Below are 12062 nucleotides of genomic sequence, written 5' to 3'. Positions count from 1 at the left end.
ACACCAAGACTGAAATGGAAGAATGGCAGAACACATCCTTCCTCTGCCACACCACAACAGACAGGAACTGCCACCTGCCAGAACTCTGCTCCATGGCTTCAGCTACAGCACTGATCATCACTGCCCCTTCAGGGATCATTTGCAGCCAGGTGTCTCTTCCTCCCTCTGCTCCCCAAGCTTGTTTCGCACCACACAGCATTTCTACAGCAGCAGGAAGAGGGATTTCAGCTTCACAAGCTGGAAAAGAGGGGAGGGTAAGAGGGCAGAGGGCTGCATGCTGCCCCAGGCCCACAGCCATCACATTCCCCCATGTACCAGAGCACTGCACTCTGACCTCTGAGCTCCATCGAGTGACACAAACACCAAAGTTTTAGAGAAACATTTATTATAGGGTTGCAGAATTTATGCCAATATAAAGTCCCTTAATAAAACTCTCAAGTTCATCAACTGCAGGACGCTAACTCTTCTTTGTCTTTATACTGCAGCTGTCAAAAAAAAACAACAACAAAACAAACAAGGAGCAATGCTCTGACTGCAGCAGTAGTGCTACTTGCTCATAAAAAGTTGATCTAAAAAGTTTATATAAGCCAGAGTAGTTTAAGTTTACAACTACAGTCACATTCACAAGTGAGCTATACCAGAAGAGATTCTTGAAATAGGAAGTTACAGGATAAACCAATTCATAACCAAAAATACTGACAAGCTTTAAGAGCAACTCTATCTGAATCTAACAACTAAATACCACAAAACCAAGGTAGAAGAATTAAACACGAGCTCAGGGAAGGTTCCAAATATACATACGAATTCAATACAGTAATTGCACAAAATGAAGGAGGGTAGTGTTAAGAGGTTTATGATCACTGAGGTTGGATTTTACATGCTTCACACATGGTAGTTAAAATAAACCTTTAGTGATACCAATCAGAAGGTATTTTTTAGTCAGGATACGGAGTGCAGAGCTATTCTACAGAACTACACAAGTTGTGCAAACCACAGATTATTAATATTAATCATTCTGTGAAAGTTAAGGTGAAGAGAACTGGTTCCAGCCAAGGAATTGATTAACATTTTTATATATATATATTTTTCTGCCATTCCCAGATTACACTAAATCAAACACATTCAACAGATAAACTGATATTAACCTTCTAAAAAAACCTTACTCAAATATAAGTTTTACATGAGACAACTAAAAAGTTATACCAAGGATCAAAGAAAGCTGAAATGGTGACTTTGTCTTTTGAAATACAAGCAATACACAGAAAATGCATAAGGCTTTTGATTATCACTGCACATTTTAATTTAAGAAGTCGATGTCTAATGCTCAGACTTCTCAATGAAGGTGTGAACTAGTCACCTCCCATCCAACACCTTTTACTGCTGGCAGATCTTTGTTTCAACAACGAAAGAGTTTTCAAAGTGTCTGATGGAATGACAGTTCTCCACTGAACGCTTCTGCAGACCTGGGGAGGAGAGAAGAGCAGAGTCTGAGTGAAGTAGCTCCAGAATCCAGAAGAACATTTCTTGGGTTTGCACCCTTATGAGCAACAGCAAGACAAAATCATTCAGGACAGTGTTTCTACAGCCAGAAACTTGCCACCAGAGCATGGCATCAGTTTGTTTCCTCTCAGAAAATCTCCCCATTTTCAGAGTGGTCACAACAGAAGAGGAGGCCACAAAAAACACAGGGATAAAACAAGCAGGCACTTCTTTCCTAGTATCCTCACCATCATTTTAGTGATGGAAGAGACAACACTAAATAGATCATTTATGGCAAAGTTTCTCATAGCCCTTCCTAACCACAAAGAGAAGGGAAAGAAAAGCAGATTGAAATTACAAGGAAAGACTTGAAAAACTTAAAGGAGCAGAAAAAACCAACCCACTTCCTTATCAGCACTTTCCCCCACCTAGTATGTACTAACAGAGTGTGCTTCTGCAGAGCAGTTTTCACCTTGATGAGCACCCTGTGAGGATTTGCCACAGAGCACATGATCTTACTGAAGTTTTCCTAACACTATTAAAGTGATTTTCTCTATTCTGGGACATGCCAGCATTGGATCTGACACAGGCAGTTTACCTGTATCAGCTGTGAACCTTCACTAGGAGACACAAACATAGTAGGTCCTGCCACCAAAGACCAGCTGCTCAACTACAGCAGCTTTTATCTAGAGCCACTAGAGAAGAAAGACTTCTAGCTTGTTTAATAAGCAGAGAATTGTTCAGGTGAGCAAGAGAGGCTGCCAGCCAAGTCAAGAAGCTCTTCAACCAAACCCAGCAGAGCACTGCTTTAGTGTATAAACAAAAGGTAAGGCTGTCCTTCAATTCATCTCAGTCTTAATGCCCATTTCTTGTGTGACACCTCCAGGGAACTGCTGCAGAGCATGAGGTCAGCTTGACCTAACAGATGAACTCATGAACTCTACCAAATGTGAGAGCCAATGCAGCACCAGCTAAATGAGAAGACTTCTCCTCACAAGTTACAGGAGTTAATCCATTTTAGTCTAATTATTTACATGTGCATGGCTTGTATACAGAGAGGCGTGCTAGGAATCTGATCTGCGAGGCAAGACAAGCCTTGTCCCTGAGCAGCTCTCTCCTTAGCAGCAGTCTTCCATTTCACTAGATTTCCCACCCCAACCCTCAAGGGCAAACAAGGTTAGTTCCAGAACAAAAACTGCACCAAGAGGCATTATTCATTTACTAAACTCCTTTTGTGCAAGTATGCTGGACAAGTCTTTTACTGTGAAGCAAAGAGGTCAACAAATGCTCTAGTGAGATGATTTAACCAATACCATAAACACTCTGCAGTACTGTCTGCAGACCAGCCTTTCAGTCACAGCAGCAATCAATTCAGACTTTTCACAAAAGCATCTTTACAACAGTCAAGAGGCACATGTCTCTCCCTCCCACAAAGGCAACATTTGCTGTTCCTGCTTGTGCCCTACACTGTCAGTTACACAGGACCCCTGTTATGCTCCCACAGGCAGAGCCTTCCACCTAATGACAGCAGATGTGGCTCCTGATGCTGCAAGCTGTAACTGGGCTGAGGAAACTCCTGCCCAAGAGCTTGGCAGGAAAACCAGGGCACAGAGTTCTGACAAACCAACACTTGCATCCTAAAAGGCTCTATGTGACAAAGGATTAGTTCCCTGTGTGTTTGGTGAGAGCAGCCAACTATGAAATGCTTTAAGAACTACAGTGAACTAAAACTCTTTGCATCAGATTTCTGTACTCCAGGCCTCCTCCAAATCAATCCTGTTCACAGAATGGCAGGGGGGTGGTGTGAAAAGACAGGCCATAAAGAAACAGGGCTCAGAAGTTCCCATGGTGTGTTCTTCCTCTTTCAGAGAGGAAGTTTGGGATGTCCAGAGCTACTTGTTTAATTTTTAATTTATTTTCAGAGTAAGTGAATCAGAAGATAATTCTTTTACTTGGTGCTTCTGTAACCCAATCCTGGATAGGACAGTGACAGACTAAGCTGCACCTACAGACTCACCTTATCAGAGATTATGAGTTCTGGGGCCAAACTAAGTTACACCTCCAACCAGAAGATGGAACAGAAACATGCTTAAGTGCAAACCTGGTTTGTGCATGTAAGCTCTAATTCCATAACTGAAACTCTCTGTGTTCAAAAGGGAACTTCAGATTTTTTCCCTTACTTTGAAAGTAAGGGAAAATACCCATTAGTTCTAGGAGTAGTTTCAGCTCATGTTGAACAGATGTTCAAGTCTAAAAACTCCGAAGGTTTAAGTATTTACCCTTTCTCTGTTCCAGGAATAGCTTTATTTCTCACTGCAGGGAACTTACCCGTGATCTGGTCTCTGCGCTGCAGCCTGAAGGTCTCTTTTCCAACACAGAGCTGGTAGATGAAGATGCCCAGATCAGACACATTCTCTATCTCCTCAGTAACCACCATCTCTTCACGGACTAGGTAGGTCTGAGGCAAGTAAGAGCCAGTCTAGAAAAGAAAAAACCCTCAAGATACAGTACTCTGCTAACAATGAACAAACATCATCACACTTCACTCTCTTGCTTTGGAAAGGCTTCAAGCACTAGATTCCAGCTTTCCTTCCTTTTAACCCCAAAATATACTAGTGGTGAAGAGCTGCATACCAGAGAAGTTAAAAACGGATAAAGGCTAGTTCAAACATCTGCAGTGACATCCAAACAAAGTGCAGTTAGCCTTAACATGGCTGGCCTCACATGGAGCAAACATAAACCTGTTTCAAGTTTATTCGTATACAACAGGAAGTTTGAAGTTAAGAGGAAAGTTTCCATGTTTGAGGCAATATATTTCTAATACCAAAAAAGCAGTGTGACCTCCACAAGTTAAGTCTTCACCAGAAGCTCACAGCACTATGGGAACAACTTCCCACTCCTCTTTACCAACTAAAAAACAGGGGCAGGAAGACACACTTGGAGTTGTGTATTCATGAAGCTGAAGTAAAATGAAACAAGCCAAGCTAAACCAGGTGGCCTCCAGCACTACGGGTAGAGGAGTCATTGACTTTTTTGACAGGTACTTTTGACACACAGTAGTTCAGCATTGCATTTAATTTGAAAGTAGCAGCAAGCTCTATCAACCTGACCCATAAGTCTTCTTGGAAAAATACCAGTTCTAGTCACTGAAGAGTCAAAGTGTTTGTGGGGAGTTCCTAACAACAGTGCTAACAGAAGTACCAGTAAGCATTGTGCTTTTCATCAAAATTCTCAGGGGGCAAGCCAGCTTTCTGGTAGCAACTTGCAGGTTTAGACTTTTAATGATATTTGGAGCTTTCTCAAATTCCTTTATAATAGCTAAATTTAGCCTTATTTGCTAGTTGCTTTCAACTTTCATAAAGCTAGGTATTAATAGGAGCACTAAGCATGAATCTGCTCAACATAATACACACTGACAGCTGGCCTTAACTCCAGTACAGTGACTGAGCCAGGGGATTATGCACTCTGATGGCAGGAGGACTGTTCTAGCAAGAGACTGTAGCTCAGGAGCAACACCCAGCACTCAAAAGGGATCCTGTCAGCATAATTAACCAGGGGGGTTTCCACGTACCGCCAGCTTTGCGAAGAGATCCATCAGATTTCTTGGTGGCATAACTATGGATGTGTTCAGTGGAATCACGTAGCAGTTCCCCAGTTGCAAGTCAAGATAGGCTGTCAAAAGCTGTTTTGAAAATAAGCTTTCAGTTAATCGAGTGTGACCTTTGATGGCTAGAACACAGTTCTACAAGGACTAAGAAGGAAGCTCGACAAGCTGGAGATCATGCACAGATAGTGTCAAAGTGATGCATTCAGTGCCAGAACTCAGCTATTCCCACTTTTGCAAACAAAGTGGTTATAGCTATGGCTTACAAAACAACTTGTACAGCCATCTCATTTCTGTGCAAAAGTGGTTTAAATCATAATTCTAAATCAGTACAGTTCTGTATAAACACAGAGAAAGTACTTGGGAACATGCTCTCGTAACTGAAGAAGTCCAATTAAACACAGTACAGACAAAAGGTATCCAGCTGCTGAAGACCAAACATTCCCTGTAAATAGTTCTTCAGAAAAAGTATTAGTCTCTAGAAAATCCCATCAGCATTATGACTGAGTGCAAGAGCTGCAGACACTAAAATTATGAAGAGATCTACTTGTTTTAGTATGACTTTGCATAGCACTGAGCCAGAATCAACTGAGCTTCTTAAGTTGCCTGAATCCTTTAAGCTACAGCCAAGATTCTGTAGAGACAACACAGATAAAAGCTGCAAATCCTGTGATCACAGGTAGCACAGCATTCCAGGCTGCTGCTGGAGACAGCATGCACAGAGGTCAGTGTCTTCACCATGATTCTATCTGCACTGCCAGGGTTTGCTTTCCAAACACCCTAGGAGAGCTTCCACAGCTGACTAAGGACAACTGTTAATACTATCAACGCAGCTTTAATAAAAAAGGCAAATTAAAACCATCCCCTCATCTTTGCTTTAAAGAAACTACATGCAACTACTAACACAGCATGTTCAACTTCTAGATTTCAGCCACTTTAAGTGATTTTGCAAATCACTTATGCAAGAAGGAGCCACCCACTTTTTTTTTTTTTTAAATTCTACATTTTCCTGTAACAAACTCTGGCAGAATCTTAGACCAAATCCTCAGTTTCCCTGTTTCTTAACTCATGTTTCCTATGTTCTCCTACTCTCAACTTCATTTACATGGGACCAAAGAACCAAGTGTCACTTCCAGATATCCAATGGGCAACAATATTTAAAGCACCCACTTAAGAGTCCCTGTGGGTATGAGCTCCTCTAACACTCTTGTACCACTCCTCCCTGCAGAAGTTAAGCCTACTGCTGAGAGTTAAAAGGATCAGATTTCCTACACTTAAACCCAAAGAGAAGCCTGCACTGGCAGTAAGCATTAAAGGTCTCAAGAATGAAAACCCAGGAGCTGGTATGATTAGCAGGTTCTCCAGTCTCCCCGTGAGCAGCATGGTGAGCTGTTCCTCAGAGCTTCACATGTACTCACCCTGTCAAAGTCATGAACGATGGCTGCGGGATCGCTGTCCGAGAACTTGGGGACGGGCACATCGATGATGGCAATGTTGTCATCCTCTCGAATGTCAGCTTCCTCAGCAATGGGGAGGAAGTAAGGTTCTGCTGCACGGTCACGATTCTCATTTTCAAAGTAACACATCTCACCACGGTACACCTTGTGCTGAAAGGGAAGAGCAAGGCTGGTTATTTTTCCGGAGAACGTTGCTTTCAAACTGCGTTTCCAACACAAAGCTCAGGTTTGTCACCTGGAGCTTCTGTAAAGCACTCAGTCTCCATGTCCCAGTTACTGAAGGTTTGCTATCATAGAGGCAGTCCGTTTTAAATTGCACTTTTTTTGATTCAGTGTGGCTTAAAGAAAAATAACTTTCACATTACCTTAGGCATGAAATACTTGTAGATGCAGGCTCCACCAACAACAACTCCTGCCAAGATGAATGCTAGACCCAGCAGAGTCAACAGACATCTTCCAGATGAGTTTTCACCTCTGTGTGTGGCAACTTCTGGATCCTTTAAACAAAGAGGGATGAGAACTCAGAAAATGTAGCTGCTTTAAATTTAAAGCAAGCTGTTATCTACTGCTTCACTTTGATCCATCATCTTCTGTGTCTTCTATGTGTGCAGTGAGAAATTTAAGTCAGGCACCACAGAATAAGAAAACACATGAAATATTACAGTACTCAAACAGCACTGAAAGAGGGTATTTTCTTAATTAGAGGATGCTTTCTAAACAAGCCTTTATGCAGAAACTATTGGAAGTGTGAGAAATTTAAATAACTGTAAAAGAAGTTATTGCTGCAGCCGCAATAGAGTACAAGGAAAGCAAGATTTGTAGAGCAAGGTCATTTTAAGGTACACAGGGTTTTCAGGCCTCTTCCCAAAAGCCTATTTCCTAACCTTCCTCTTGCTATCAGATGGAACAAGAGAACATAATTTCCCTTACAAAGCCTGACTAACAGAAAAAGCTAAGATGCAACTTTGTGTATTAGCTGGGGAACATCTGATACTCGAGTCAAACATTCAGGTTTCAGGAGTTGCAACACGCACAAGTGGACTCCACTATGACAGAGAAACCACTCATCAGCTTAAACACAACTTCAAATTATGCCAAATAACAAGAAGTCCCTGTGGCACATCCAACCCTGCAGCTTCAAGAACACTCTTTCTTCCTTCCAAGTCCCAAGGAAGTTTTGTTTATAGCAGCCTGCAACTTATCTCTCTAGTTCAAGGACATGTTTTCCCCCCCCCCCACGGTGTTCTCTCAAACAGGAGATGACTGGCATCCAGAGGAAACTACTTCACCATCTGTAGCAGGACACTGACATGGTGGTGAGTCCTACAATATCAGTTGAAAAGTTAGTGGTGGTGTCTAAATGGCAAGTTGCAACACTCAACATTTCTTTAAGTGCCTTTCCAGGCTTCCAGGTGAAAGGTTGGCACAAGTTGAGAAGTGAACAGCAGAAGTACTGTCAAATACTAAGCAATCAGAAGAAAGATTCCCTTTGGGCAAACACACACTGGTCTTGGGGTCTTAAAATAAGAAGTTTAAATTATATATTGGGTCAACTTTGTCCCCTTAATGATTCATGGCTCTGGTATTTAGCAGGTCACTTTCAAGACCTGCTCTTTGTACTTGTCAGGAAGAAAGGTTGGATTTCACAGGAAAAGGCCTTTTCCTTGGTCTTGCTCCTCAAGCCAGTAGCCAAGTTTAGCACAGCAGCTTTCATGGCCTTTCTTTATTTGGGCCCCACTATTTGCACCCCTCTACAGCACAACATATTTAAGTGACCTGCATCACAAGCCACCCAGTATTAGTACAAAGGCTGCACATTTCCATGCTCAGCAAGATACAGCAGTGTAAAAGTCAAACACATCAGTTATGCAAGTACAGAAACAAAACCCAAGCTGTTCTGCAGAAGTCAGTACTCCTACATTCCACTCTTGCACCCTCCAAACAGAAAAACGTTGGTTCAGCAAGACACGACCTGCCACAATTGGCTAAACATTTGTCAAAAAAAAAACGAATAATGCCACATTCATATCCCATTTTGTGAAAACCATCTTTTACAGTTAGCTTGCTTTTTAGAGCAAGACTAATTTTGTTCTCTTCATATTCTGCCACCTTCATTTACCACTCCCAATTAACTTACTCACCCAGCCTAGGACTTGGAACACTAGAGTCTGCAGCAGGCTTTGGCACCACAGCCACCCTTGTGCTTGGATGATGTCAACATGTAATTACCTACACTTGCACTATACATAACAAAGCAAAGGTATTTAGCATGTAAGAAGCATTGCAGGCAGCATGAATCCGAGCTGACAGAGCTGATAAGAGAACACAATAGCAAGACTTGGCTCTGGGAGGTTACCAAGCCTCTGCTCAAAATAAAAATAAAATACATCAAAAACCTGCAAAGAAAGCGCAGTTCTAAGCTGTGCAGCACCAAGCAAAGCAAACGAGGAGTAAGAGGGAAGAAGCAAAATCACTTGTGTTAAGATCTGCAGCTAGCTCAAGAGATACTGTTGACACAGTCAGCTCCAAAGAATCTGCAGGGAGTGTATTCTGCAAGCTCAAGTGTTTTGTGCAGATATTCTAGGAGACCTTCATTGTGCTGTTTCAGCCAACATTAGCCATTAAGCTTGTTTGCTCTGCACAAATATTTCAGCAAAAGGAGACATTAGCAAGCACTAAAGTAAGTTTATCTTGGAGTAAAACTGTGAACTTGAGATTTACATGCAACTCCAAGCTCTGAAGTCAGACTGAAGAGTTGTTAAAAAGCCATGTACACAAAGGTAAACACGGAGAATACTGTGACAGGGACGACAAAGCAGCACGTGTACCTCCTAAAATAAGAGCAGCTATCATGAGAAAAGAAGAAAGGGTCTAAGTGTTTATTAGACCGACTGTGCTCAGAATTTGCACAGTCTAGGGCCAGTAAGAGTATGTCTGCTGCCTCAAGCAGCATACAAGCTGCCTCACGAGTAGCTGATGAGTTTGTCCTACAAGAAACTAGCCAGACTAATGGCATTTTCAAAATGTAAATGAGTCCTCTTTCTACACTGCTTCCCTACTGCATCCCTCTCCTTTGGATGTTGTAATTCAGTGCCACTGTATTAACTGTGCACACACACATCCCCTCCAGCTCGGAAGAGTCCACTGAGACATAGCACTGCTCTGCTCCCCTTCCCCTTTTCAAGGGAGGCTATTTCAGGTGAGGCTCTGCAGGCTGGAAGGCAAGCTTTTTCCCGAATACAGCTTAAAACGGGAAGAAAAAAAAACACAAGAGACACTAGAGTCCAACCTCACCAGTTCTGCTGTTTGCTTTGCTTTTTTAAAATTTTCTTACTCCCCGAGGGCAAATAAACTCAGACCACCCGATATTCCTCCTCTGGAGCTCCTGATTTATTTACCAAGACACTGATCTTCCTCACCTGGCTGAAAAACACCAGCAGCTAAGCAAGACACCTTCAAAATAAAGTCTCCCACTCGAGACACGGCAAGGAAGGAAAAGCCAACCACAGAGTATTTGCGTGGGTTTCTATTTAAAACCCTTTATGGCTGGTTTCTTAATTTAAGCTAGACATACCAGCGGCCCAGGCAGCTTTACCGCAGAGCTGCTCTCCAGCTCGCTGCCTACCAGGGTTTCGGAGCAGCAAGAGGCAGAAGATGCGCCCGAACCTGAACAAGGAGGGAACCTGCTCTCTCCTGAGAGAGCTGAGCTGCAGCCGAGCCGACAGCACTTTCCCTGCGCCTCTCCCCAGAGCCCAGCCCCGAAGCTCGCCGGGGAGCAGGGCTCACCCGCCTGCGAGCTACGGAGGTTTTAAAAACCCCGTCGGGAAACCGAGCCCTGGCACGGGCCCAACTGCGAGATAAACAGCCGGGCCTGCCCCCGGCGTGCGGGCCCCAAGCTGCCCCGGCTCTGCCAGGCCAGCCCGCAGCTCGGCACCGCCCGGGGCTGGGGGGGGGGGGAAGATGGCCGAGCTGCGGGAGCCCGAACCGCAGCAGCAGCAGCAGCCCCGCACCGCCCGGGCCCGCAGCCCCGCACCGCCCGGGCCCGCAGCCCCGCACCGCCCGGCCTGCCCCCCGCAGCGGCCCTGAGGGGGCAGCCCCGGCCCCCACCGGCCCTCCCACCTCCGGGGCTGCCCTCCCAGCTCCCGCCGCCAGCCTGGAAGGCTGCCCCGGCGCCGGAGGGAGCGGCGGGGCGGCCGTGGGGGTCCCCGGGGCTGCCTCCCCCCGGGGCTGCCTCCCCCCGGGCCCGCCGCGGCCGCGAGAAGATGGCGGCGGCCGCCGCCTCCTGCCCCCCCCCCCCCCCCATCCCCCGTCTGCCCCTCGGCCCCGCGCCGCCCGCCGCCGCCCGGGGCCCCGCTCCCCGCCACCTGATCGGCCACCAGCGCCTCGGCCGCCTCCTTCTTGGGCTCGTCCTTCTGGGCGAAGGGGGAGTTGAAGGCGATCTTCACCATGGCGCTGCCGCTGCGCACCGCGTCCCCTCACAGCCAAGGGACGGCGGGGCGGGGCCTGCGCGCCTGGGCACGCCCCCTGCGCCGGGCCCCGCCCCCTGCAGCGGGATGGGGGGGGGTGGGAGTGGTTGGCGCCCCCTGGCGGCCCCGCGCGTCGCAGCGGCTGAGCCCGGGGTGAGCGGGGGCGCCGTGCGGGGGCTGCCCCGGGGTGCGGGTGGGAGGGACCTGAAAGGTCATCGAGATCCAACCTCTGCATGGGCAGGGACACCTCCCACCAGCCCAGGCTGCTCCAAGCCCCATCCAACCTGCCCTTCAACACTGCCAGGGATGGGGCAGCCACAGCTTCCCTGGGCAACCTGGGCCAGGCTCTCACCACCCTCACAGCAAAGAATTCCCTCCTCGTGTCTCACCTCAATCTCCCTCTTCCAGTTTTCATCCATCCCCCCTTGTCCTCTCCCTCCCTGCCCTTGTCCCAAGCCCCTCCCCAGCTTTCCTGGAGCCCCTTCAGGCCCTGGAAGCTGCTCTCAGGTCTCCCTGGAGCCTTCTCTTCTCCAGGCTGAACACCCCAACTCTCCCAGCCTGGCTCCAGAGCAGAGCTGCTCCAGCCCTGGGATCATCACCACGGTCCCTGTGGCAGAGATGTAAAGGGAGGTTGGAGCAACTTGCAGTTGTGAGAGCTCAGACTGTTCAGCAGTGCCTGGACAAGGGGTATGTGCAGCTGCTGACCTGGAGTGTGCAGTGAAGCCTGGTGGAAGGAGGAGATACTGCTGGTCAGGATGGTTTAGATACTGTCACTTGAGGTATCACAGAATCACAGAATGTCAGGGGTTGGAAGGGACCTTAAAGATCATCCAGATCCACCCCCTGCATGGGCAGGGACACCTCCCACCAGCCCAGGCTGCTCCAAGCCCCATCCAACCTGCCCTTCAACACTGCCAGGGATGGGGCAGCCACAGCTTCCCTGGGCAGCCTGGGCCAGGCTCTCACCACCCTCACAGCAAAGAATTCCCTCCTCATGTCTCACCTCAATCTCCCTCTGCCAGTTTTCATCCATCCCCCTTGTCCTCTCCCTCTCTG

At 46.6% G+C, this 12062-nt stretch overlaps 1 protein-coding gene across 1 annotated transcript; it reads right to left on the bottom strand.

Annotated features, from left to right (window-relative positions):
- Positions 1-368: 368 nt before the first annotated feature.
- ITM2A (integral membrane protein 2A) lies at positions 369-11093 on the bottom strand. The gene is made up of 6 exons (XM_051630695.1): positions 10905-11093; positions 6906-7037; positions 6502-6690; positions 5051-5161; positions 3808-3958; positions 369-1463 (listed from the first exon to the last, which is right to left on the bottom strand). Exons 1-6 carry the CDS (start codon positions 10986-10988, stop codon positions 1375-1377), a joined length of 756 nt encoding a protein of 251 aa, XP_051486655.1. The 5' UTR covers positions 10989-11093; the 3' UTR covers positions 369-1374.
- Positions 11094-12062: the final 969 nt, after the last annotated feature.

The sequence above is a fragment of the Apus apus genome, chromosome 12, assembly GCF_020740795.1.
Source record: "Apus apus isolate bApuApu2 chromosome 12, bApuApu2.pri.cur, whole genome shotgun sequence".
NCBI classification, from domain to species: Eukaryota; Metazoa; Chordata; class Aves; order Apodiformes; family Apodidae; genus Apus; species Apus apus.
This window is presented reverse-complemented; position numbering and strand designations above follow the sequence as displayed.